General features: G+C 34.3%; 2 protein-coding genes across 6 annotated transcripts; one reads left to right on the top strand and one right to left on the bottom strand.

The window, feature by feature from the left end:
* Positions 1–1,214: 1,214 nt before the first annotated feature.
* LOC144959890 (uncharacterized) lies at positions 1,215–14,531 on the bottom strand. Its single transcript, XM_078892710.1, has 4 exons — positions 13,202–14,531; positions 11,156–11,279; positions 10,214–10,269; positions 1,215–7,917 (listed from the first exon to the last, which is right to left on the bottom strand). The coding sequence occupies exons 1-4, from the start codon at positions 13,886–13,888 to the stop codon at positions 7,780–7,782; spliced, it is 1,005 nt and encodes a 334-aa protein (XP_078748836.1). The 5' UTR covers positions 13,889–14,531; the 3' UTR covers positions 1,215–7,779.
* LOC144959893 (cytochrome c oxidase assembly factor 6 homolog) lies at positions 14,295–26,857 on the top strand. Of its 5 annotated transcripts, none has more exons than XM_078892736.1 (4): positions 14,295–14,485; positions 16,003–16,170; positions 20,563–20,714; positions 25,045–26,857. In XM_078892736.1, exons 2-4 carry the CDS (start codon positions 16,056–16,058, stop codon positions 25,144–25,146), a joined length of 369 nt encoding a protein of 122 aa, XP_078748862.1. In that variant the 5' UTR covers positions 14,295–14,485; positions 16,003–16,055; the 3' UTR covers positions 25,147–26,857. The 5 variants fall into 5 exon arrangements, 4 of the variants coding, with proteins under 4 accessions (XP_078748862.1, XP_078748852.1, XP_078748870.1 ...); XM_078892726.1 differs by lacking the exon at positions 14,295–14,485 and adding an exon at positions 14,549–14,660; XR_013642710.1 differs by lacking the exons at positions 14,295–14,485; positions 16,003–16,170 and adding an exon at positions 14,547–14,660.
* Positions 26,858–27,974: the final 1,117 nt, after the last annotated feature.

Raw genomic sequence — 27,974 nt, 5'->3', positions numbered from 1 at the left:
TTTCTTAAAATTTATTTTGTGTTGATGCAAAGCGCTTAGAGTGATCTAACTTAGAGCCTCATGTTTGAGGATACTGTACGCTTTAAAAGAGTTTATTATTAATGTTATTCTTTTAAGTAGCCTGAAGTGACCTTTAAATGTTGGAAGCACCGTAAACCCCCCTTAAAAAACAAAGTTTGAAACCATCTAAAAGTCCCACCTAGACATTTAATGAAAAGTGCATATCGATGAGTATAAATTATATAAACAGATAATTTACAAAGAAAATAGTATCTCTCACAAAAAGATAAATCCGTCTTGTCTCCATACAAGCATGACTCAGGCTCAGGAGAATAAGACCCAAACGGGTTTGTTTGAAAGGGTTTTATGGCGCTTGCAACCCATTTAGGTCATTTCAGCGGCAGTAAAAAAAAGGAAGATAATGGGTTCCGATTTACAATTGAAAGCACACTAGAAAACGTAAGAGGAAAGGGAAGGGTTCAAATGTGGAACAAATGTAGATTCCAAAAGCACACTATCAGCAGACTTAGTTTCAGACCACCTTAAAGTCTTATCCAGATACAAGCAAAGGTCCCCACTAAGAGGACTACACTCATTTGTTTACAAACCATTATATGTATATTTAAAACAACAACAAAAGTGTGATAGTATACAACAGCAACAATTATTTATAAGGAAAAAAAATATCATCTCCCAAAACAATTACTATACATTTGACTGCTTCCCTTCAAGATAAGGATTCCAGCCAGGGCTAGGACAAAACAAAGTAATCCCATTCCAAGACAAAGACAGAAAGCAACTCGGAAAACAGATATAGGGGATAGAAGACACAGCGTGACCTCCTGCCCACTATGGGAGGTCAAAGACCCCACCCAGCCAAATGGGGTTTTATTCTAGGACAAGGACACAAAGTCACATGGAAAAGACAAATGACATGTTAGATGGAAAAAATGAGGATTGACAAGAATCCATCAACCAATGGGCAGAAAGTGTTCCCCCAAGGAAATCAAACAACCACTAAATAATCTTGACTCCATCGGCACAGAAAGCCAATTTCCCCATGCCCAACGGTGAATTTTTACGTGTTATTTTAGTGTAACGTTTTTCATTATTATAACATAATGAAGGAAGCAAATTAATAAGCAAGACACGATATTCAGTCAAAAACGACCAAGTATGCTTCTGAACCGAAATTGTTCACATAGTCCCTTGAATTTCTATTTATATGGTTTTTATTGAGTACTGACTTTGAACTTTTTAAGAAGCAGGTCTGCATATTTACATAAGAAATCGGTCTGTCACCCAATGTGACAAAATAGGCACGTTCACAGAAGTTAATTCTGGAAATTGTATTGAAATTTCAGATGAAAGTCATAAGATCTACAAAAAGAATCATCCATGCAGAAAACAATATTAGAGAGAAAATGATTTCAAGACCATTCTCATATTTTGAATGGTAAATAAAAATATCCTAATAAGGTTGCCCTGGTCAGCACTTGATTTTTGAAATAAATTGGTTTAACCTGAGCAAATGCTCTTAATTTTAAAAGTCTTTGCTCGTCACGCTGATCTGAATCTGAATAATAGAAGATAAAACTCTTGATAAAACTTAAAGAATAATTGAAATAAAAAATAAATAGTAACTAATTTTGTGGTGTTATTATTGACGAGTATCTTCAGAAACTTAAGAATTTAATTTCAGATTTTTAATACACTTGTCATAAAAATGAAGCTTCACCAAACTAAAATAAGGTCAATATATGAATCAATAGGCTACAAGCTAAATGATGAATATTTGGAAGTAGTTGATGGAATAAAACAGAATCATGAAAGAGCTGGTCAATGTTTTTCATTTTTACATCCCTGATTTGGCCATTTACATTAAGACAACAGTCTAGTCTTAGTATAATGACTGATTTTTTTTTTTTTTTGTATCACACTCTATCTCATAAAATATAACTCTCAGACCTTAATTCACATAATTTACACATTCATAAAAATCTCTCCCCTCATACGATCTAATTTCTAAAAATATTAATTTTAAATTTACTATTAAAAAAAGTAAAGAGAGATTGATTCATGTATGTTCTGTGGTATGACGTTCCTTAAAGCACAACATTCATGTTTTAAAAATGTTTTTAAGGGTTTTAAGGCGCTTGCGACACATTTAGGTAATTTCAGCGCCAGTAAAAAGGAAGAAAATGGGATAGTCAAAATAATTATAGATTTACAATTGAAATCACACAAGAAAAAGTTAGACAAAGGGGAATGGTTTAAATAGGTAACATATGTAGATTTCATTCCAAGACCATACCATCAATGTACTTAGTCTCATTCGGAACTCACTGAAAGGAATACACTCAAATGTTTACAGAACATATCCAAAACAGAATACATAACCAACAATACATACCAGAGAGATGATTTACAAGGAAAAAAAATATCTCTCAAAACAAATACTCAACATTCGACTGTTTCCCTCTCTTCTATGACTAGGGCAAGGGTCAGGAAAAGACCAAGCAATCTCATTTCAAGACAAAGAGAGAAAGCAACTAGGAAAACAGATAAATGGTGATAGAAGACAAAGCAAGTAACCTCCTAACTCATCATGGGAGGTCAAAGGACCCCACCCAGAACAATATTCATGTTTTGTTGAAAATAACCATATCTGATGATAATTGAGTTGTGTCCTCTTTCAGACAAAATTAGCAAAATGACATCTCCAGTATACAATCATAACAGAGCAGAAAGCCATGTAATGGGTAAGCATGGATAGTCTTAAGAAAGATATCCCTAAGAGAGAATACAGTATCTGTTTAAGCAAAGTTCTAAAAGAAAGTTTGCCAAGACACAAGCAAAGGAACCTCGCCAAGAGGACAACAATATCAATAACACTAAAATACTTACAAAATACACATAAAAGACCAATAATTGTGTAAAACGGACTGCTGATTAACCAGGAAAGAATATCCCCCCCCCCTCAAAAAAAGAAGGTTGAATATAATTTAACCATTTCCCACTCATTGGGGCAATGTCAAGTTATCTCATTCCAAGACAGGGACCAAAAGGCACAAGGAGTAAACATATATACAGTGCAATCCCTGGATAACAACATCGTCCAGACCGGAGAATTGTATCATTATCCTGGGGTGTCGTTATTCCAGGGTTTTCAAGATGGCGGAAAAAAAGGGTGTGGTGAGACCAGTGAATACTAAACAGTGCAATGCGTGGACCACACACAAGAACACAGATGCACACATCTAGTTATGATCTTAATTAAAATCCATGCGAAACTGCTGAATACTGACATTTTTATCTACGTGCATCAAAATTTACAAACACTCAAAATTAGAAGATCCACATCTTGTGATATTGAAAAAAACAAAACAAAACCCCGAATACTGTATAATCTAAGACCCGTTGTTTTTAATAGAATTTTACAATCTTTTTGGTCCTCAACGTTATTCGGAAACTAGGATTTTACCCAGATAAGTAAGTATGTATATTTGAAAGATGTGGACAGTATGTTTTATTAAACTATTTGTCTATTTGGATGAAATTTACACTATTGACATTGGATAATCTTTTTCGATAGCCTTTGTTATCTATATTTTACAGTGACAAAAGGTTTACGAATTCAATGTCGATTCTTTAACTTTTAATATTTCCAAATCGGTAACTATTGTGATATTTTGGATAGAGCAAGAACTGTTAGCTGTATAGTGTCACCCTTATTTGTGTTTGATTTAGTCTTTTAATCGAGCAAACCTAAATTCTTTTTTCTTATAAATACAACACTTCCTACAGTCTGATAATTGTCTAATAATATGGGCATTGCATAACATTATTACAAATGGCGAAAGGACGCAAAAAGAGTGGATTATCTGAGGAATCCACAAAACAGGATAAGGATCTAATAAAAACAATTAAGGATGAAATAATAGAAACCTTCAAATGTGAAATTTGTCAACTAAGAGACATTATGACTGACCTTTGAAGGGAAAATAAAAAAACTTCAGACAAATGTTTTTAGTTTTTGTTTTTAAGGGTTTTCCGGCGCTTGCAACACATTAAAGTCATATCAGCGCCAGTAAAAAGGAAAAAAATTGGATAGTAGAAAGTTATGTAATAATTACAATAAAAGCACCCAAGAAAAGGTAAGACAAAGGGGAATTGGTTCAAATAGGGAACAGATATAGATTCCAAGAGCACATCATCAAAGTACTCAGTTTGAGATCACCACCAGACACAAGCACAAGTCCCCACTAAGAGGAATACACTAAATGATTTACAAATCATTATTATATATAATATGTAAACAAAACATAATACAGTGCACAACAGAGAGATGATTTACAAGGGAAAAAATATCATCTCCCAAAACTATACATTTGACTGTTTCCCTCCCAGCTAGGGTATCCGGCCAGGGCCAGGACAAAAGCAAGCAATCTCATCCCAAGACAAAGACAAAAAGCATGTTGGAAAACAGATATAGGGGGATAGTAGTAGCCACAGTTAGTGCCTCCCTGCCCACTATGGGAGGTCAGGAACCCCATCCAGTTCGACAGATGTAACAAATCTTTAGAAAGATAATGCATGAATAAAAGACTAATTTTAAAACCTCACAGAGAAGAACGACGAACTAAAGCAATACTCTCAACGCAAATCAAAAAGAATATTTGGCATCAGGGAGAGTGAGAGAGAAACAACCATTAAGTGCCAACAAAAGGTTCTAATAGTTGTGAGAGAAAATTTAAAAATAAATGTGGATGCAGATATCGATGCAATCCACAGATCTCGGAAATTACAAAGTGATCGTCCAAGGGGAATAATCGTGAAATTTACTGGCAGAAACAAAGGGATTCTGTCCAGAAGCAAAGGCGTTTGCTTAAAGGGGCTGGCGTATCAGTCGTGAAAGATCTGACAATAAAAAATCTCCAAAGGCTGAAAGAAATCAGAAATGGACATGGAATGGGAAATTTTTTGTCACAACTGATGATGACAATAAAATGAAGGTAACTGACAATATGTTATTCTTTGATATTACAGAAAGAAGGATCAGGATAGACCAGAAAAGACTGCTGCTGACTTCCCTCAAGTCTCCCAAGAAAAATATTTTCCACAGCCATTGTCTAATAAAGATGATTTTTGTTGGATCTTTATCATCTAAAAATGTTAATACACGTCACTAAGAAAGTCTTTCATAATCACAATCGCAAATGATAGTTACCAACATCATCATCATCACTACCACCACCTCCACAACTTATCATCATCATCACCACCATCATCAATACTAATATTTTCACAATCATCTTTATCATGAACATCACTATCACCACCACCACCACGGCCTCATCATCATCATCATCACCAGCACCTCATCATCATGCCCAACATAATCTTCATTACGATGACGACCAACACAACGCCAGCACCACCTCACCCCCCACACAGTCCTCATAATAAAGTTCTACTACCGACGATATGGTCCTATATCACATAGTCACATTTTTTAACAATGATAATTATTTAAGCCAAAAAAATAAATGCTTACACAGGCTAAAAATAATATATTTTTAAAACGCCAAATTGTCAACAAATATTTCATGGATTCACCCCATTGTTTTAACATAGCTCTTATAGGCAGATTTGCCTATATCAACATCTATTAATAGTGGTCTCAAGTTACTTTGTGCCAAATTTGTGTTTTTATCACTAATTTGCACAATTTTACCCTAATTCCCCTAACTATCAATGTCGCTATCCAGGGGTGTCGTTATCCAGAGGTTGCACTGTATATAGGGAGAATAGAAGGGACAGAAAGAGCTGGCCCACCGACCCAACAAAGAAGTTTAAATTGAGATAAAGATACGGAATGGAAATAAATTGTTTAAAAAACTGGACATGAAGCATTGTCATCATTGAATTCATATGAAATTATATTGGCAGACTAAATTTTTAATTTATATTTCAATCTAACAACCAAGGCAAAACCAAATTCCACAAAGACAATGGACATCAGTAAAGGTTACATTAAACATTATTTCATCTGATTTCTCTTCCACAACTATTCTCTTCCACAACTATTAAAGAAACAGATTAGATAATTTTAAAAGCTTCACCACTTCAACTAAATTGGACAGCATTGTGGACGCCAGACATGTATTGACGTGATCATGCCAGCCATAACCTAAATTTTAAACTACTTGTTTGTGATTATTGAGAAAGCCGATTTTTCAAATTATTTGTAGAGAACAGGCTGAGCTATTGCAGTCTGCTACTCAAAGGCTCCATGAAAGACGTTGGAGGGAATAATGTGGCTACTATTAAAGAAAGCAGCAAGTTATAAGTGGTGTTTGTTTTTAGGGGTATTACGACGCTTGCAACAAGAAGATGATGAGGGAAATATTCTAGATCTGACTTAAAGCGTTAAAGAAAAAGCAAGATAAAGGGGACTGGTTCCAATAAAGTTCAGCAGATTCCATGAGCAATCTATCAATGTGCCCATTCTAACAATACATATAAGTCACATCCAGGCACAAACAAAGGATCCCGCTATTAAAATATATATATTCAAATGGTTACAAAGTATATTCAAGACTATGACGAAAATAGTAGATAACAGAGATTTACAAGGAAAAAAATATCTCTCAAAAAAAAAAGGAACCATACAGTCAACTGCCTCCTTCTCAGCTAAGGATCCCTGCCAGGACCAGGAAAAAAACGAGCAATGTCAAATCAGACAAAGATGAGAGTAATGTGGAAAAGGAAAACAGACAGAGGGGATAAAGGACAGAGCAATATTGACATCTCTGCTCATGCAGGTTGTTTCATTAGCAAACATTTTGGTTTTAGAGAGAAAAAAAACCCCAAAAAAAAACAAACTTTGTCTTTTGTCTATGTCACGTTATTTTTCTCTGCAACAAATTCCATTTATAAATTTTGAAATCAATTCAATGATTACTTGGTTTAATACAACTTTGAATTCTAAAAATTACTGATTGGCAAAAAGGGATTTTGAAAAATAAATTTTCCTTACAATATGAATGATGTTTTGTGAATATCTTTTGCTTATTAATGATTGATTTTGGTATTGCATTAATATTTTTGCAAAGTATATTAAAAATCTAAGGTGGAGAAATTCATAATTATTGCGTCTGGTGTTTGACATAATATGATTCAATATTAAATGCATCCCATATCACAACAAACAATTCAACTTTTTAGAACACATTAGCTCTTAAACGATACAACTGTGTACACAAAGTTCACTAAATTGGTTTGATTATGGTGAAATTTCAGACTTGCATCGGTTATGGTCCAGCGGTTACAGGCTTCTAAAATTTTCCATTTTTTTTAACTCACACCCAATATATATAGGTAAAGGGGAAAAAAATAGGGGACTTTGGACCAATGTTGATATAACTTGGTTGTACTGTATTTCAAACTTCACATCTAGAATCAAAATAAGAATATTGTACAACTATTTCTAAACTTAAGGCAGTCCTTTGCTTTCAATGTCTGTTCAGCCTCAGGATTCTAATAACAGTTAAGGGAAAGAGGAAAAAAAAATATATGCATCTGACAGATACAATACAAATATAAGACAAAATTAAATCATTCACAGGATGGTTTTCTTCATGGCTGTCTCTCACATGACCAATATAACGAGTGTTTATACATGTATCCCTTAAATCTTCGCTCACATATTCAAAATCAATCTTTCCTGATTCATGTCACAAACACACCTAAATATTTGCTGCACATGGTAAATCATCACCTAAGCCAAAGTTTCAGTCTCAAAGCATCCACTCCATTCAAATAGTAACGAAATAGGCGTTTGTCTCTAACAAAGCCCAAATTTTCATACAGACGAAGGGCAGCTTGGTTAGTAATTTCAGTTTCCAATACAACCTGAAATAAATGACAAAAGGTAAAAGGCAAAAGCTAGTATAAAGAAAAATAATTGGTGATTGCATAACTGAAAGTTAAAATTTATATAAAATTGGCATGCCTATAGCAAAGACATGTGTCTGTAAAGAATCTGATAATTTGTGTAACTCCTTGAAAGAAAAAGTTCTTTAGTTTTGGAGACAACAGCCTGTTTTATTTCTGTGCCACGCAAAGCTACAATTGCTACTCTTCAAATAATATGCTAGATCTTTTATGGTCTGTTCCAAGTCCTGTGCGCACGGAATATTGCAAATTCCTCCAAAGTTACGAAATGTGGTGCTGTGATTTTTTGCATGTGGGCTTATATTTTTAAGTGATATTATGAATTTTGAATAGACCAAACCGTTTTCTAATAATGCCGAATTCCTTTGATCTTTTCATACTCTGCAATAAAATATGACTCAAACTTTGAAATGTTTACAGCAATGGTGTGTTGATTCTCTTTCTCATGGGGAAAATATTCACAAGAAAGTTGCATTCAGTAGTTTAGCAAATAATTGTGTATTGTTTCAAATAGTGTAACGATAGATATGATTTATATAGTACTTAACAGTGTTGAAAATAAGCTCACAGCATTAATAATTTATCTCTTCCCTGGTGGACAAACGGACATGTAATATGGATGACAAAAGCAGACCGTTAGGTGCTTATAGGTTGTAGACAAATAGAAGTCAAGCTGATAAAAGTCTATGATTCATTGATACCATTGGTTTGAGTTTTTTTTTCCTCAGGGCACATACACACACAATAAAAAAAACAACCCCCAAAACAAACATAAAAACAATACTTTTGTCTAACAATCCACTGCTAGAATTATCTTTTCTTTTCATGTTCAGACACAATTTCATAATAGAAGGTTGTGTAAAGCACATTGAGCACGTTTAGTGGATATTGCGCTATATAAAAGCTCAAGCTTGTTCAGAGACTACCGATTGAGCAATCAAACCCCAAAAACTGCAGATATATAATTATTTTAAATGGAGTACCTGTTAACATTATTTTTTCAACTAAAATGGACTGTATGACCAAGTGAAAGTAAATAAAGAAGGTATGGCATATTTAAATAATTCTAATATAAATAAGTCAAGAAAAAATTCCTATATTTTCATTATCATTTACGACACATTTGTTAAGTGGTACTTTTGTTTGACAAATAAATACAGACTGACCCAAAAAATGTGAAACCCAGAGAAACTCCTATAATTTCCGTGTTTATTTACGGATTTGCATCAAATATGGATGGAAGTTACTGCATTCATCAGCATTATGTAAAATGTAAATAAAATTGTTATTCAACAAACCTATCATGGAAAAACAAAGCGATCAGTTCAGCATACCTCAAAGAGTTTTAGCTGCATGAATGTTTCACAAAACAAATTCCATAAAGAAAACACAAAGCGCGTTTGTCAAGGAGTCTAATTTGAACAGGCAAATTAAAAAAATAAAAGCAGGAAACCAAGTAAGGCTACCATTTGGAGATCTTCTTCCCACTTCAATAAATATGGTTCGAACAAAAAATCGCCCTTAAAAGCAGTAACAGCGGGGAGCCTAAAATGCAAGCACTAGAAAATGCAGACATTGTTCATCAAACAGGTCAGGAAAGACTTAAGAAATCTACTCATGGAAGATCAATTAAGATTGACATACCCCGTGAGTGAGTGCTTGGAATCCTCAGTGAACAATTGAAATTGGCACCATACAAAATGCAAACACATCAATGCCAATGGATTCTTGACAAAATTGAACACCAGCCTAATTTTGTTAAAACTTGGTTCAGTAACAAAGCTCATTTCTACCTTAATGGCTATGTAAACAATAAAAACTATGTATTTTAGGGTCCTCAGACACCAGCCAAAAAGTCACAGCCCTGATCTCAATATGTGTGATTTTTATCCAGGGGGATATTTAAAGGATCAGTTAATACATCAACAATTTGATAACTTGGTTAACCTTTGAAAGGAAATTTAAAGAAAAGCAACACGCAGATCCCAGTCAAGCATTGCCAGAACATTACTGACAATCTCATTAAAAGGTTGAAAATGTGCATTGAGAGAAATTGGAGACATCTCACACATATGTTATAAAGATAATAGTTATTTTACCACATCCATGAAATTTTGTCAGAATAAATGCGGTTGAATGCTCTGTCAAATGGTATAATTCTATCTTTCTAACTTCTGTAGTTTGTTGTTACTGCCTTTTCTTTGGGTTTCATGTTTTTTTTGGGTCACCTGGTAAGAATCAAAACATTGCTCACTTCATCACAGTCATCCCTGATCATAGCTTTAATTGCCTTTGTCACCAATGTAGAACCTGTAATTGAAATTTTTTTTTCTTTTTAGAATGTCCTCTAAGTTCTAAATCAAAATTAAATGAGCTGGAATAAATTTGTAAGCAAAGAATTGTACACGTTTATGTCAGATGTAGAAATGGTGTAAATTATTTTCTTCTACATTGAAAACTTAAATATCATAATAATACTAATTTTTAAAAATGTTTTAGTTGAGTTGTTTCAACAGACCTGCCTCTGTGTCACAAAAGCTACATTCAGAAAGGAAAATAATACTTCAACAACTGCAATCAAAATCAAGTTTATCAATAAAAAGTATAACCATCCAGTCAACAATGCTTTACATTCATGACAAAATCTTGTTTAACATTGAAACATATCTAATGGTAAGTGTAGCGAAATTTGTTTTAAAAATCAAATTCCCACTCATAGCAAAATATCGAATGAGAAAGCAAGATTCAAAAATTTTTTTTAAAAATCAACCTAGTTTGCTTACCACAAAACTCATATGACTCAAAACTTGATAGGTGGAATTTGGTTCTTGGTTCTGTACCACTAATGTAATGTGTATTTTGTTTGAGCAAACAAGTGTGAGAATGTTTACAGATTTAAAGTTTCTTTTCTCATTTTCAATTTTAAAAATTATTAATTGAAGATATCAGAACAAATATGTGATTCTGAAAATTTCCTTCCTCCTTTTTCTTCTATTGAGCCAACAAGTTCATAATTATTTCTATGCATCTACAGGAAACAGAGAATATATCAAGTTTCATCCAATTACCAAATAGCTTTTTTAAAAAACCTTTTAAAACAGGAAATGCAAAAGATGAAATTCAGATTGTTTGTTCTCTTGTGAAAATAATATTTCCTATTTCTAAAGCTGTTTTCAAATAAAGACATTGCACTCACCTAATTTTCGCCTTCTATAAGCCGAATCAACTGCAAGCATTGCAATGTAACCACGACGAACCATCTTTTTATGTAAATCAAGTTTGCAGACAATGGCACCAATACACAGATCTCCATCCATGGCCTGAGATACAAGATAACGATGGATTAATTGATATGATTTGGGGCCATATCCAAAGTAGTAAAAACAGGATAAACCCTATATCATGTGATCTAATAACCCGTGATTTAGTTTTGTACTCTTTTCCAATGATATTTGAAAAAATGTGTATTAAAACATTAGAATTGATCAGTTATTGTATTTTCTCAACACCACCCTTCCCTTTCTCCCCTATTTATATGAACAATGTAAATAAATAGGGAAGTCTCTATGCTATGCATTACATCTAAAAAATGGAACTTTTAACTGTGATAATTTTAAAATGTCTGGTAGTTGGAAAGCTGGAGAAATTTAAATAAATTTTGTTATAGTTAAAGGCTTCAAACAATCTTTCTAACCCCACCCCCCACTCTTCCATTTAAAAAATATAAATGCAAAACTTCATTTCCAAGTTTTACATTCCCTATTAATATTCATTCAATAAAGGGGCTTAGACAGAGATAATACAACGTATTGACTTTTATCCAATTCAGATTTTAAAGAAAGTTATCCATCAGATATTTAAACAGGGAGTCATGGGTGCCAGCAGGAAGAAGTGCTGAAAAATTTCGACACTTTGCCAAACCTGAGAATGTTCCTACTGAAAGTGCGGCCTAAACTTTACTCTTATTTTATCACTGTTTTTATACCATTATTAAATGATTACGCAGCAAACATATTGACACAATGAGGAAATTAATTTGATTTTAAAATGGTTTCACGAATCTACCTCCATACACTGAAAGGTGGCTGAATCCCGTTTTCAAATTTTTACCGATGCTATAAGGTTATTTTACCCAAAACACTGAAACCGGAGGTATTTGACTTCCGAGATATTGCGAAACCAGAATTCCGGCATGAACCGGAAAACTGGCACCAACGCAGGGAGTGCAATTCGACACTGAAAACTCAGATGTATATTGTCATCAGATAATTCGACATCCAAAACATAATTGTTTATTATCACCAGATAAGTCGGCACCCTGAAAAGTTTTCTTTATTTTACTTCTTTATTGTTTTTGTTGTTGTTTTCAAATATTTTCGTTTATTAAAAAACACACAGTTGCAATTTCTATCACTCTCGGTTTGTCTTCCACACTCACATAAACTGTCAACAGAACATGAACTCTCCCTCTCTCCATCAAACTCTCATACATAAACCTACACTCCTACTCCCCCCCCCCCCCCCTCCCCTCTCTCCCGTAAAAACATAAATTTATCACGCTTACACATCTACATACATGTATAGAATTAATATAATCATAATGTAATCATTCCTTGAAATTTTTCATCTCTCTGCATACTAACCTACCCAAAACATTCCCCTACGTACATGTCTTATTAGCAGGTCTCTTACATTACTATGGGATTTTTAAAAACACAATGTGTTGTAAGGGGCAATATTTTGCTTTGGTTTGAAAATATTTCCATTACAACAATGAGCTCATAGCAGCAGACCAACAAATAAGTTTGTAGTATCCAACCTTCCTCTCGGCACACCAGGCTTTCACTTCATTCATACTATATCCAACAATGAGTGCACACTGCATTCTGTTTATTTGTTTAGACAATTTCTGTTGTGCATAAAGGGTTTACATTACAATCATTCATTGTATGCATCATTTCATCCCTAAGCATATTGATTAGTCCCTACCTTCACACAAGCATTTAGTGCTACCTCCATATTGATAAATTCACATGATCGAAGTCGTTGAGGGTAGCTAATTCTCAACATGCATATTGGATGTCAAACAACATTCCGTCGTATACAGGAAAGTCTTCTTCCTGCAGACTGTCCTTTTAGATGGGGAGCGTAATAATAATAATTTATTTTAAACAACAAAAATTGTTAAAAACTAAAAATAACAAAAAAGATTGTCAAAATCACAAGAAAAACAATTGCTCACCAAAAAGCAGAGTTTAGGCCAGTTATGGATGAAGTATCTGTATGTATAAATTGAATATGGTTCAGAAAGGTCTTTGGTGATGAGTCTCATAATATCTGGCATTTGTTTTTCTGATTCATACACAACATATGTTATACCATCTACAACATCCTTTTCCTCAGGAATACACAAATCTCTAAGTGATGCCTTTTCTAAATTGCCTATCAACTTTTCAACATCAACACTATTGCTATTGTCATTATCATTATTTGAAAAATCAGTTTGTTCTGTCAACTTAGCTTCATCACATTCTATAATTATATCACTTTCATTGACAGGGGACATTGTTGACACATTAGAATCATAGTTTAAAGACTCACACTGGTCAGCTTTCAAGTCAGAATCACATTTATTATCAAAAGGACATTGTTTTTGGCTTTGTTGGCTCAGGTTGTCATCAAAGTTATTCAATGCAAATCCATTCACAGGTTCACTACACAAACTTTGCTCTATTGCGCCGTTAACCAACCCTGAATTACTGGTGTCATTAGGGAGTTTCAATCTTTCCTCAACACATGAACTGTGATTGCTGTGTTTGCAAACATTCACAGAGACGTCGTTATTCGACTTCAATGTTGTAGTTTCCTTCATAATTACTCCATCATTATTCAATTTCAGAGTTTCTGACGATTCCGATGATAATGACATTGTAAATCTAAGATCTCTCAAATAAGATTTGAAGGCCAAAAAGGACGTAAACCAATAAATGACTCCCAAGTTTGTTGACTGTTTTGGCTCGAGTTATGGACTCGGTGGAGGTTGCAAAATGAACCAACCAGCAGACTTTATTTGCGTTACTTTTTTACCTAAGCTCACAACAAATTAGCACCTATTATCAAACCTCAATTCGAGAAGCATGTTTTAATGAAGTAGCTGAAAAAGCATTGCAATGGGGTTATTTTTTAATGCACTGAGATATAAATCGGTGATGGTAAAAGTTACAAAGCCATCATGAACTTCTCTCAACTTGGTTTCCAATCCATCCGACAAAAACAACTTATTTTGCGCATGACAAAATGAACGAAAACAACACTCATGTTACAAAAGAGTTAGGGACTTTTCCAGCCATTTTTGAGCAATTTTTTGGAATTTTTATCCATTTTTTAAAACTAATTTCCTAAACAAAAATTATTTTCTTCTGAAAATTACGAGGGAGATACCTTGATGCTCTTTCACTATGTTCAGTTGTCAAACCTATTCATAACGTGCGGAGAAAAACAAAAACAAAGTAAAAATTTGACACAGGTACTTATAAAATACCACTCTTTCATTACATGAAATAAGGAAAAGTATCTGGACTTTCGATATCAATAATTCCTCTGCTGATTTGATTGTTTAGTGCTGAGTGCTGACCTCAGATTATGGTGCTGACCTCCCACTTTGACTACATATGTCAACACAAAGCGATCAAGATTAAGAGGTGCTTTTTAATCTTTCCAAAAAGTATAACTTTTTAGGGAGTATTCTATCATAGAGCGGTGGGGGCTGCTTGAAACTGAAGGCTGGGACTGGGATCGTGACACTAACGAAAGTGAAAGAGTGAAAATGGGAGAGGCTTCGGATGGGAACAATACAATGGACGTTTTGGGTACAAATACAAACCCTTCGTCAGCATAACAATAAACAAATGAACGTGGAAAACAATAAAATAAAATACAATATAACTTGTGTCGTCTGTACTCAATGAATGGCGGTTGGAGTATGAATGAAACGTTAGCCGAGTTTGAGTTAGTTGAGTTAGCGTGGATTGGGAGTCCCAGTCCCAGGGGTGTGAGTGTGGTCGGGATGATAAGAGAGAGCGTGTGAAGGAGCAGGAACTTACTAGAAAATAATGGAAGATAAAAGACATAATTAATGATAATTGAATTGTAATTGAATTTGTTTGGGTGTCAATTAGAGTTAGTTAGAGATGCAACTGAACCGTGCAGATTTAAATAATAATACAATAATGGTATAGATTTAGATTTATTCTTGTGCGCCAAACATCCCTTCATTTGGAGGGCTCTGGGAGCATAACAAAGATTAAACCCTATCACCGTACACGAACAACATAATTGTACTTGTACACACAATTAAAAGAAGCCTGTCTGAATAAAAATGTCTTCAATTGCTGCTTGAAATCCTCTAGTGAAGATGATGAACTTATCTCATAAGTCATTATCATTAGGTAACAAATTGTCATTGTAATTCGTGAGCTGCATTTTTCCTGTCTTTATGCAATACAATGCAGGATTCCATGTTCTGTACTTTCTGGAGTTTGTTTATTTTGTCCTTTGTGAGACCAATAAACAGAGCATTGCAATAGTCCATTTTTCGGGAATATCACATGTTGCCGATTTGTTGCAGGTTTCCCTATTAATAAATAGTCTGATTGTTCTGATGTTTCTTAGAATGCAGATAGCACTTGCTCTCACATTGTTAATATGCTTGTTCATAGACAGATTACGCTGCAAGGTGATGCCTAGATTTTTTGCTGATGTCGTGATTTGTATTTTATCAATATCAATATCATTGATAGTCAGTGCTGGTGTAGATGAATCTGTCTTATTATTGGAACTAGCAATGAATTAAGCTTCAGTTTTATCGTCATTTAATTTTAATCTATTTACAGACATCCATCTCATCACATTATTGATGTTTGTATTGTTCGCAAATAGTTATCTTTGAAACAGTATCAGATTGCAAACACATGCTTTTCATTTGGGTATGGTCAGCATACATATGTTAAGCGAAAGAATACTGCTCTAAAATTCTCATTACAGGGGAAGTGTACAGTACAAAAAGTGAAAAAGGACTAGACCAAGAAGCTTATAATATGAACTGGAGTGAGAGGCGGTGGCGTCACGCGTGCCATGCAAGGAACCATCGCCGCCATGCCCATTGTGGTATGATAAGGCTATTTTGCTTTGGGGCAAACAATACTGGCATGGGTGAGTGTGTGACCTCATACTTAATTACAATTACAAGCACACTTTGATACACAGCATCTTTATTTTGTTTATCTGCTGAGCACACATTTACTTATACGATTATTCACTGCTGTTTCTGTTTTTTCATTTGTCTTGGTCAAATATATTTAAAAGTGCAAGTAAAGCTTGTATTATAAAATTCAGGAATTCTCTTTGAGACTTCAAGGATCCACATACTAACGTTCTAGGGGGGAAAAAAACAAACCTAATCAAGCTTCTTCTTCTTCTTCTTCTTCTTCTTCTTCTTCTTCTTCTTCTTCTTCTTCTTCTTCTTCTTCTTCTTCTTCTTCTTCTTCTTCTTCTTCTTCTTCTTCTTCTTCTTCTTCTTCTTCTTCTTCTTCTTCTTCTTCTTCTTCTTCTTCTTCTTCTTCTTCTTCTTCTTCTTCTTCTTCTCCTCCTCCTCCTCCTCCTCCTCCTCCTCCTCCTCCTCCTCCTCCTCCTCCTCCTCCTCCTCCTTCTTCTTCGTCTTCTTCTTCTTCTTCTTCTTATTCTTCTTCTTCTTCATTTTCTTCTTCTTCTTCTTCTTCTTCTTCTTCTTCTTCTTCTTCTTCTTCATACACACACACACGCACACACACACACATATATATATATATATATATATATATATATATATATATATATCCACCAAACGTGCTCAAAGCGCTTTACAAGGGGTCTCTGGTCAACAGCAACATTTAACATGTAGGACGGGACATGCCGCCTGTTAGGCGATATTACAATTTTTCGGACAAAGACAATGCTGTCAACGGCCAGGTACTCATTTTACACCTGAGTATGGTGAGAGAATGTGAGTAAAGAGCCTTTTCCAAGGACTCAACTATGCGCCGAGCGCGAGGCTCGAACCCAGGACCTTCCGATCCGAAAGCGAGTGTCATACCACAAGACCACATAGCCGCTCGATAACTTGATAAATACTAGATGGAGCAAGAAATACTATATTATGAAAACAGACCAAAAAAAAACAAACAAACAAAAAAAAAACAGTAGGCGTATGGGGACCTGGCCTGATAAATTATAACAACTGGAGTCCAGTGAAGAGGATCTATGAGAACCTGTGCTGGAAAACATCGCTAAGTACCGGTAATAATTAATTAAAAATATGAGAGATGGGCCTTGTTAAGGCTAATGAACAACACAGTGATGGGACAGGAAATAGACCGTTCCTTAGTGAGGAAACACGAATTAAAATAGAATATAATAAATATTTATAAAAGGAGTGCAATAAAAAATGTGTTGCGCAGTTTAAGAAAGAATTTATTTCATCGAACTCCAAGCAGCAACATTTGCAACAAAGTTTTAAAACATTTCGTCTATTAACCAGACATTTAATTTGGAAACGATCAAAAGAATGGATACTTATCAATGCATGTAAATACAAAATGTAATTAAACCGTATACCTTATATATATATATATATATATATATATATATATATATATATATATATATATATATATATATATATATATATATATATATATATATATATATATATATATATATACTTTAGCAAGATTACTTAAAAACATAATGTCTACAATGCAGTAAGAACTACTACTACTACTACTACTACTACTACTACTACTACTACCACCAACAACGACTAAAATAAAGCACAAAATACTATAGCAAGCGGGGCGGTACGTGATAAACAACCACTTAGCAACCCTCCTCTTGCCACAATGGGCATGGCGGACAGCGCTCCAGTCTCGGCACGCGAGCAGGTAGTTAAAATGTGCACGCTGACGTCACAGCCTCTCACTCCAGTTCATATTATAAGCTTCTTGGACTAGACCTAAAACGGATTCCTGAGGTGAAGGTCACGCTCTGACGAAGTTGATTCCCCAATTAAATCTTGAGTAAGATATGATGCAAACCAGTTTAGAGCAGTGCCCAATATGCCAAAAGTAACTTGTAGTCTTCAAAGTAGTATGGCATGGTCGACAGTGTCAAAGGTCACTGACAGATCGAGAAGACTAATGATGGTGGTTTTTCAATCACATGCAGCAAGTCATTTATGATCCTCATCTATCCAGTCTCAGTGTTATGATTTTGTCAATAGGCCGATTGATAGCATTTGTCATGACATGAAAGTTATTTTAGAACAATCTTTTCTAGAATTTTGGAAATTTATGGTAGATTCAAAACGGGTCTAAAGCTTTCTGGAACAACTCCCATCCTTAATGATTGATTAATCAATTCAGTGATGTAGGGTGCAGAATCATCAATATGCTCTTTCATAAGCGATTTTGGTGAGGGGTCAAACCTACATGATTTGCTCGGACTAGAGAGAATCGTTTTCTTTGTGTCATTTATTGAAATTTCATTGAAAGATGTTAAGGGTTCACCATAAAGGAAGTATGTTCGGCATCTGTTACGTCTATTCAAGTTCGCTTCGTATTGTTATTTTATTATTCATAAAATACTCTACATAGTGATCTGTTAGTTGGTTCTTGTCAAGTGTGGTATGGCAGGCTTGTTTTGATCTCTTTGCCTAGAAACTTATTTGTGATTTTATAAAACTCTTTTGGATGTTTTATGTTATCAACCTTATCGAGATAGTAGATACCCTTATTGTCACCTCTTGGAGTCTTTGTTTGAATGATATGTAAATTTCCTTATATGTTTTACCTCCAAATTGTAACATGGAGATTCTTTTCTGACATTCACAGATCTTGTCGTGATAAGCATGTACTTATCTATTACACTAATAACTGCTTTATTAAAATTGTCAATAGTCATTTCTTTCTCACAGTGTGTTGTTAGAGTGTGAGAGAGGTCAGCTTTAAATAATCCTGTGTCAAGTTTATTCAGATCTCTCAAAACAACTACTTTTTTTTGTCTTTGTGTCATTTAGTGTTCCCCCTCTGATGTCAAACGAAATTAAATGCTGGTCAATAATGTGCCCACCCGATGTGTCTTTTCATTGACATGATGTGTCATCAGGTGTGACAAAAGTAGTTCAATTATATTTCTTTTATCCGGTGTATCTTGATCAAAATGCAAATTGAAATCTCCAACAATAATATTTTTCTTTGACTTCATGTCAAGGTGAAGAAGGAAATCCTTGAATTCATCATTAAATAGTGATGTTTTAAATTTATTTTTTGTACTGGGTGGTGGTCTATATATTGAATGAAGCTTGAAGCGTACTTGAGTCAATGACAATTCCTACTGATTCGGATGCCGAAAAATTGTTTTCATCATGAATAAATCTAATGGTCAAATTTAACTTATAACCACTGCAATTCCTTCCCCTCTCCTTCCTTCGGAAATGACTGAGTCATATATGTGAGTGGTGTTAAAACCGACACAATTGCTTCATTCCCATTCTCATTTAACCATGTTTCAATTAGTATTAGAACATCAATAGATCTCTCCTCAATTATATGTTAATGTCTGAAGTTTTATCGCGGCAGGACTGGGCATTTATTGTCGCCATTTTAAAAATAGGAAGTGATTTCTTTTCACTCATAGGTGATATAATAGTCTGGTGGTAGATGGCCATGGAGTTTCATTTTTAGGGGTGGGCCTAAGGCCGCACTGTTGTTGTTTTTGTATCCCTCCTCTACTTAATTGATGTTTTGGTTCACTTACTTCAACACGGTGTCTGTATTCACTTTCATAATTATAACAAATGCTATCACTTTCATTGTTTAAAATGTAATCAAGACAGTCGTTGCTTTTCGTAAGATCTGTCATCATGGTAGACAGTATGTGTGTTTCATTTTCTAGATTCATGATACTGAACATCGATATTAGAGGGTAGTGAACACTTTTAGTAAAACAAATAAACAACTTTGTTCATAAAATAAAACACTTGAAAATATTAAGATTTAGGCTAAGATTCACAAATAATGCTCTTGACCTTTGGTAAAAATCAGGAATAATTATATCACTCAGAGGACTAAAATGTCAAGAGTTGATTGGTATAAAAATCCAGATTTGAACATGTGAATAAGCGCTAAAATAAGTAGAAAACACAGAGCAATTTAAAACATGTCAATCTGCAAAGCGTGTTACAATGATTCATTAGAAGAATGTTACTTTATATCTTTATTTAAAATAATAACATAAAATAACAGCTTTACAGATAAATTGTTTACTCTTGTAATTATAAGCAGCAAAGATATACTTTCCCTAAATTTGGTTCTAAATGGCATTGGTTGGTATATGGTCATAAAGAATGCTGCGTTTTCAGCAGGTGTAGACTCACCTGGCCCTGGGTGACCACCTTATTCATAGATGAATAGCCAAATTCTACATTATAGTACATTAATAGTGTCAGTGATTTTATATTCCCATTGATTTTATTCCCTTTTTTTTCTTTTCTTCTTTTTTTTTTTATAGTCATTAAAATGCCATTCCCTAAACAGGAAGAAAGAAAAAAATGCTGGGCCTCCAAAGATGCGTACTGGCAGTGTCTTACTGATAATAATGATGATAAAGGCAAATGTCAGAGAGAGAGACAAGAGTATGAAAATAGTTGCATAAAACAATGGGTAAGTTTAGACATTTTAATTTGTATCTGTTATTTGTTATATATTTGTTTTACTTTTATAATATACAGTAAAATTACTTTAAACCGAAAGAAGCTAAACCGAAAAATACCTTAAACCGCAAAGAATTTAATAAATTGTACTAGTTTCTTCATTATCTTTGTACTAATTCTTACGATGAACCGAAATACTTCTAAGAAGGACTTTCTTTAAACCGAAAAAATTTGAGACCACCTTCCTTTATTCTTTCTCAATTTTTCTTCAAAAATTGGGGAAGGTGGCCACAGGTAATAATGCCCGGCGATATTAAACAAAGAGTGTAAGTATAAGATGAGGGTGATGGTGGGGGTGGGGGGTAGGCAAACACTGCACTTGGGCTTGGCCAACACTACAATCGCACAGACTGGAAAAGGAAGACAGCGGGTGACTGGCAGGCGAAAAATGAGGAAAGAGGAGGAGTTGGGGTGTAGAATCACGCAAGCGAGATGTTCTCGCTTGTGTGTTGATGCTTTGGAACTGACTGGATTTTAAACACGAGAATAAGGAAGGGTGGGGGGGGGGGGTAGACAACTTACCATTGACATGCCATTTCATTTCCAAAGTGTGTGTGTGAGGGGGGGGGGGGGGGTTCTATGAAATTAGGCCTTTGAACCTAATGGCTTTTCAACAAAAGAGAGATGCCTAGTAGACAGCTTAGCATTGACACGCCTTTTCATTTCCATTTCACTTCACCTGTAAGTAGCTGCGCGTCATTCATTATCAATTATCGCACAAGAACTTTCGATCTTATTTTAGCTTTGCATTTTACTAAAAGATGTCTAAAAGAAAGCACTGTGCTTACACGTTGGAGTTTAAAATTAAAATACTATGTGAAGTCGATGAAAAAAAAGTTGATCAAGACAGAGATATGTAAAAAACACGGCATCCCGAACTCCAACTCTTTCAACAATTTTGAATTGAAAACGAAAACCCCCAAAAATATTTTTAAAACACACAAAAAAAAATTTAAAAATTAATGGTTACGAAGACGGCATTTATTCAACAACTCCATTTAACGGGAAACCCATGATACCATTAAATGAGCAAATTCCTTAAAAAGTTACTACCATTGAAAAACATTGCAAAACGGGAACTTGCTTTAAACCAAAATGTCTTTAAACCGTAATGGTTTAGAAGGTCCCCAAAATTTCGGTTTAAAGTAATTCTACTGTATTTAGTTAAATATTTATCATCATTTTTTTTCTATGATAGAACAGATTTTGATGTGGATTTCAATATACATAATAAACATGCATTTACCCCTGTTTTGTGGACAATAAGGTTGTTGAAAACTATGAAAAATTGATAAAACATCTGGATCTTGATTTGCTTTGTTTTAAAAAAATTGTTTTTCTTATATCATTTAGTCAATTACTAGCTGTTTATGATACCTCCCATTTCTTCGGAGACACATTTTAGTCTGATGCATGAAATTTACTTTCATGTATTGATAATATTCTAAAGAAAAGTCTCGACCTGTCATCGTGATGACAGACGTGCCAACCTGTATGATTTTGCATATTCTCGTACGATTTTTGACACAAATACGTGGATGCGATTCCAAAGGATTTAGTACGATTTTTTCAAGGTTGAAAATGGTACATACATACATGTCATACATCAACCGATGGTTGTATGATGCATCACATTTTGTAAATTTGTACTATTATTATAATTTCATTTAGTTATACAATGCCACATTTAAGCTTTTTCTTCTTGTTAGAGAGAAAATTTTAAGTGGAGATTTAATTGAACTAATATCTTTGACAATGAAGCCTTCAATTTAAAACTGTATTACTAATAAGTTGAAACATAAATGGATTATTTCCCTTTTTAATAACTAAAATTACTGTATTTGATTTTTAAATTTATAATGATCGTTTAATTTTTCTTGATTATTTTGTATTTAGTCTGATTCTTTTATTACCAAGTGGGCAACTGTAGGAACGCTGTTTGGTTCAAAATGAATTCACTGGAACTATTTTTAGAAGTATTATAATGTCTATGCATTATACTTATGAATTCCCCATCCTTTTACCAAAAGTGATAGTATTAGAAGTATGAGTAGTAGAAGTTGCAGGCTTTATAAATTTGCCGGCATTTCCGGCAATTTCGCTCCGTCGAAAAAAGAAAGGGTTTAATAATAATGTTTTAAGGCTCTTTTTGTCCTAAGTATACTTTTTCATTTTGTTTCACAGCCTATTGAATTGGTAATAGTAGTAGTCATAGTAGTAGCAGTAGTAGTAGTAGTGGTGGTAGTAGTAGAAGAAGGAATAATAGTAGTAGTAGTGAAGTAGTAGTCGTAGTTGTAGAAACGGGGGATATATTCAACAAACCGCCTCTAAAGGCGTAGGCCGGACCGGAATTTGAGGGACATACTAGTTAGGAGCCGCTTGACGATGGATATGGCCGGTAACCAATGTAAGACGGAGCCTTGTGGATGTTGCAGATGCAGGACATGCCCACACTTATTCATGGAAAATTCCATCAAATTGTGGGACATCTGACACACATTCACATGCCCAGATCGTAATCTAATTTACACTATAATCTGCAAACGTTGCCACAAGACATACGTGGGAGAAACTGGCAAGAGATTAACGACAGGTTTGGACAACATCTGCGGTCTATTGAAAACAACAAGGATAAACCTGTCGCCCACCACTTCAATGGGTCTGGTCCAGTCATCAAGGATTGCATGACATCCAAATTGCCGTCTTTCTTTTCTGTCACACCACCAAACAACATAGGAAATACAGGGAGGCAGAACTGATACTTAACTACTACTACTACTACTACTAAGACGATGACTACTACTACTACTAATACTACTACTACTAAATATACTACTGTTGCTTCTGCTGCTGCTACTGCCACTAATGATTATACTAATACCTACATCCCTTTTATTTTGTATTTATTTCCAATTCCATTGTATTTATTTTCCAACAATAGTCTACACATTATTATATTTCACTTTCTATACTGCCTCGCCTCTTTTGATTTAATTAATTGCGCACCATTTATAAATATCTATTGCTCTATTTCAATTCGTGCTTCCTTACAAAGAAGCATACTATTTCCTGCCCATCAATGTTTTTATTTATTCATCTTAACAACGCCAATACAACATTATCTCATTCGTCTGTAGTGTTTCATTCATCCTGTTTTGTTGATATAGGGGAAACCCAAAACGTCCATTTTATCTGTTTGACAAAGACAACGCTGTTAATGGCCAGGTACTCATTTCACACCTGAGTATGGTGAGGGAATGTGAGTAAAGAGCCTTTTCCAAAGGACTCAACTATGCACCGCTCAGAGTGGGACGAACCCTGGACCTTCCTGTGAGAGGTCAAGTGTCATACGACAAGATCACATAGTCACGCAGGTACATATAACCTAATTCATATTCAATTTTCGAGCCAATCGGTATTCAAACAAAAATGTATTTAAGATTTCTGATGGTTTGTTATGTATGTATCCATGGTTCTTGAGTTAAATACTGTTTGGTATTCAATGATGATATTCCATTTAAGATGCAATCAAAACCAGAAACTCTCTTTTTGTGTGAAGGCAGTAGGATCAGTCAATAACCAAATGCAGGATTCACACATAACTCCGAACACAATCTCTTTTTTAAATTTTTTAATTTTTCATTATGTCAGTCTGTCATGCAGAGTTGACTTGAAGCAAGATTCCCACAGAGATTATTGACTAATTTATTTAAATAGATTAAGGGACATTGATACAGAAATAAACAGGACTGTCAATAGTTATTGTGGTGTCGTGGTTATAGTGGGTTCTTGGTTAACACAACATTGAAAGTCTGAATGAATTAAAACCGATTGTGGTTATATTGAATATTTATTTTTGACGACATACACATAATATAGTATATAGAATACAGTAGAAAATAGGCACGTAATAAAGGTTGTATAAAACTAAGTATGGGTTGAGCTAGTGGCTAACGTTCCTCACTAGTCAACGTACAAACACAAACTGAACTAAATAGGAAATGCACTTTCATTCAAACTCCTTTCACCCATCCTAGGTTGACAGTGACAGTAATTGATACAGAGTAGAGATTAATCACATTCTTACTCAAGCATTCAAAGACGCTGGTACTAGGTGGGAAAGCCCACGAAGAGTAAAGTTACAGGAAAGAGAAGCGAATGCACTAACAGACATACACAACAGTTATTACGTCAAGAGGGAGTTGATCTCAAGAAATTTAATTTCTTGTGCTTAAATAAGCTTTAGTTTGTTAATAAATTTGAATTACTGCACTCCACAGGTTATTTACTTTGACAGGCGACGAGACTACTTGAAATACAAGGAGAAAATTGAAACAAGTGGACCAGATCCGTTGCCAGAATACACAAATAAAAATGGATAAAAATTTGCAACAAACATGATCTAAAGATTTCCATGAGATATTAGTAGAATAATATATTGATTTATTTATTCAAACCTGTGTCAGAACTAGGTTTGTCATGGTTAATTGCATCAAATCTTTACCAATTTAACATGTAATTTCCTTTACATAAATGAAAATGACAATTATCAATCTTTTCAAAATGATTTTAAGAATGATAATACTGTTATCTGAAATACATGGGTGAAAGTTCGCCGGAAAAATCCGGCATGGCCGGATTTTTATTTTTGAAAAAGAGGTCTCGCCGTTTTTTTTTTGTCTGGCCGGAATTCGAAAATGAAAAAAACCGGCATTTATATAATTAACCGCACTTCTGTTTTTTCCTCTTATTGGTAGTTGCAGGATTTTTTTTCTGAGCACCTGCCTTTGCAGGATTAATATCATTGAGTAACTTTCACCCATGCTGAAATATAAGATAAACTTATTTGGTGCATAAGTTTAGACATGTCACATAAAAATAGTTTTGATGAATTCAGGTCGGAAAAGATAAGTGTTGCTGATTTTAAAGAAAAGTGATACATTTAAATAGTGTAAAAGGTCATTATATTACAAATTATGCAAATAATGCTAACTAAAAATTCGAAGGAGAATAAAAATAATTAGCATTATCTGTCAAAAATACACAACAATTTGGAGGGGTGTCTGTTTTGGGAACGTTTTATTCCAAAATGTTTACATGTGTGATATTGAATCCAAAATCTCAACCAAATGACTGGGTGGAGTTCCCGACCCTCCATAGTGGGCAGGGAGATACTTGTGTCTTCTATCCCTCTGTATTTGTTTTCCAATTGCTTTCTGTCTTTGTCTTGGAATGAGATTACTTAGTTTTGTCCTGACCGTGGCCGGAGTCCTTTCGCTGGGAGGGAAACAGTCGAATGTAGTTAGTTATAGTTTTGGGAGATTATATTTTTTCATTGTAAATCATCTCTCTGTTATGTACTGTTTTTTTTTAACATATGATTTGTAAAATTTGAGTGTATTCCTCTTAGTGGGGACTTATGCTAGTGTATGGGTGAGACTTTTAGGTGATCTGAAACTAAGTACACTGATAGTCTGCATTTGGAATCTACACCTGTTCCCTATTTGAACTATTTCCCATTGTCTTACTTTTTCCTCAAGTCCTTTTAATTGTACATCTAGAATGTTTTTCAATTTTCTTCCTTTTTACTAGCGCTGATATGACCTAATTATGTTGCAAGCGTCGTAAACCCCTTAAAAACAAAACAAACAATCAACCAAATGACGTAAATTGATTAGATGAAATTATTAAATGATCTGTTAAGATACACTTTGTGATATTTTAGAATGAAATGCTTTCAGTTATTGTGGCTCTTTGCAGTCAATTTATGTTAAAGCTTAAGCTTATTAAATGTGAAATTAAAGTGATTACATATTTTTAATGTCAAGAAAAAAACAAAAACAACAAAACGAAGATAAACACAAGGATAAAATGAATAGGTTTCCTCAAACTCATTCAAATGTCCCGAATGTTTTCCTTATTATTCCTTGTTATCATTCCATTCCTTCCTCAAACTAATTTTTGCCTCCAACACGGTTTCCACAAACTAATTTCACCCAGACAACTTGTGTAAAAAATTAAATTAATGGGTTGTTTTAAAAAAATGCGCCAGGTGATTTCAACTATTGATGGTTTACTATGGCATTGACAGTTGCGTATAAATATATATATATATATATATATATATATATATATATATATATATATATATATATAATATATATATATATATATATCGTGTGTATATATCTGCACTGCTTGTGTATGCTTACAATATGATACACATGCAGACACACACAGCTACTCACACACCCCATCACCATTTGCATAACTGACACCTCTCTGCTTATTCTTAGCACTTTGCTATTCGTTCTAATTTCAATGCCACGCGCCATTATTAGCTATGACAGTAAATTCTTAGCACTTTGCTATTCGTTCTAATTTCAATGCCACGCGCCTTGATTGGCTACGACAGTAAATTAATGTTGTAACATAGCAACCCCCCCCCCCCCCCCCCCATATCACACACACACGACAGTTTGTATGTCATATATAAATTTATCTCCCTTGACATATCAATGACATAAATAAATAGTACAGTTCCATTTTTTCATCTTCTAGCGGAAATTTTTCTTAGGGTCTATTACTTAGGGTCTATTACGAGGGAAGACTGGAATAACCCATTTTTCAGTCGCAGCTCAGCGCTGCAAATTGAGCTAATGAGAAGTGGCTTGCTGCAGGCCACATAACTCTATGGATGTTGAACTAGGTATCTTTTGGGTGCGTGCAAAGTCTATACTGCCAAGCCTCACTGCCCCCCCCCCCCCCTCCCTCCCTATCCATAAAAATGTTATGGCTAGACATGGTTTCCTCGAACATCTTTACATGTCCCGAGGAGTTCAAGGAAGCCCGGCTGGAGTGTAATAAAAAAAGACCTTCATAATGAGCTGTATTCTCCCCATAACTAAAATATGCTGTAAGACAAAGTAAAATCTTAAATTGGGCATGGAAATAAGACACACAAGAGGATGATATACGTTGATTTCTTTTCCAATTCAAAATTTATTTATTGTCGGAATATGCTGCATATTACTGAGAGTACATAGGTGTAATAGCAAATAAAGAATAAATTAATTAATATTAGTTCCTTGTGATCTTGCTCAGGCATTACATTTATTGGAGAGTGAGAGTGTGTAATTTTGGGTCTGTTGCTATGTTTTTATTTTATTTTCTTTATTTTTTATTTTGAAATATAAGAAATGAATTTATT

This window comes from Berghia stephanieae, chromosome 1 (assembly GCF_034508935.2).
Source record: "Berghia stephanieae isolate SIO BIC M18660-M18661 chromosome 1, UCSD_Bste_1.3, whole genome shotgun sequence".
NCBI lineage: Eukaryota > Metazoa > Mollusca > Gastropoda > Nudibranchia > Aeolidiidae > Berghia > Berghia stephanieae.
Note: the sequence above shows the minus strand (reverse complement) of the source record. Positions and strands in the feature narration are given on the sequence as shown.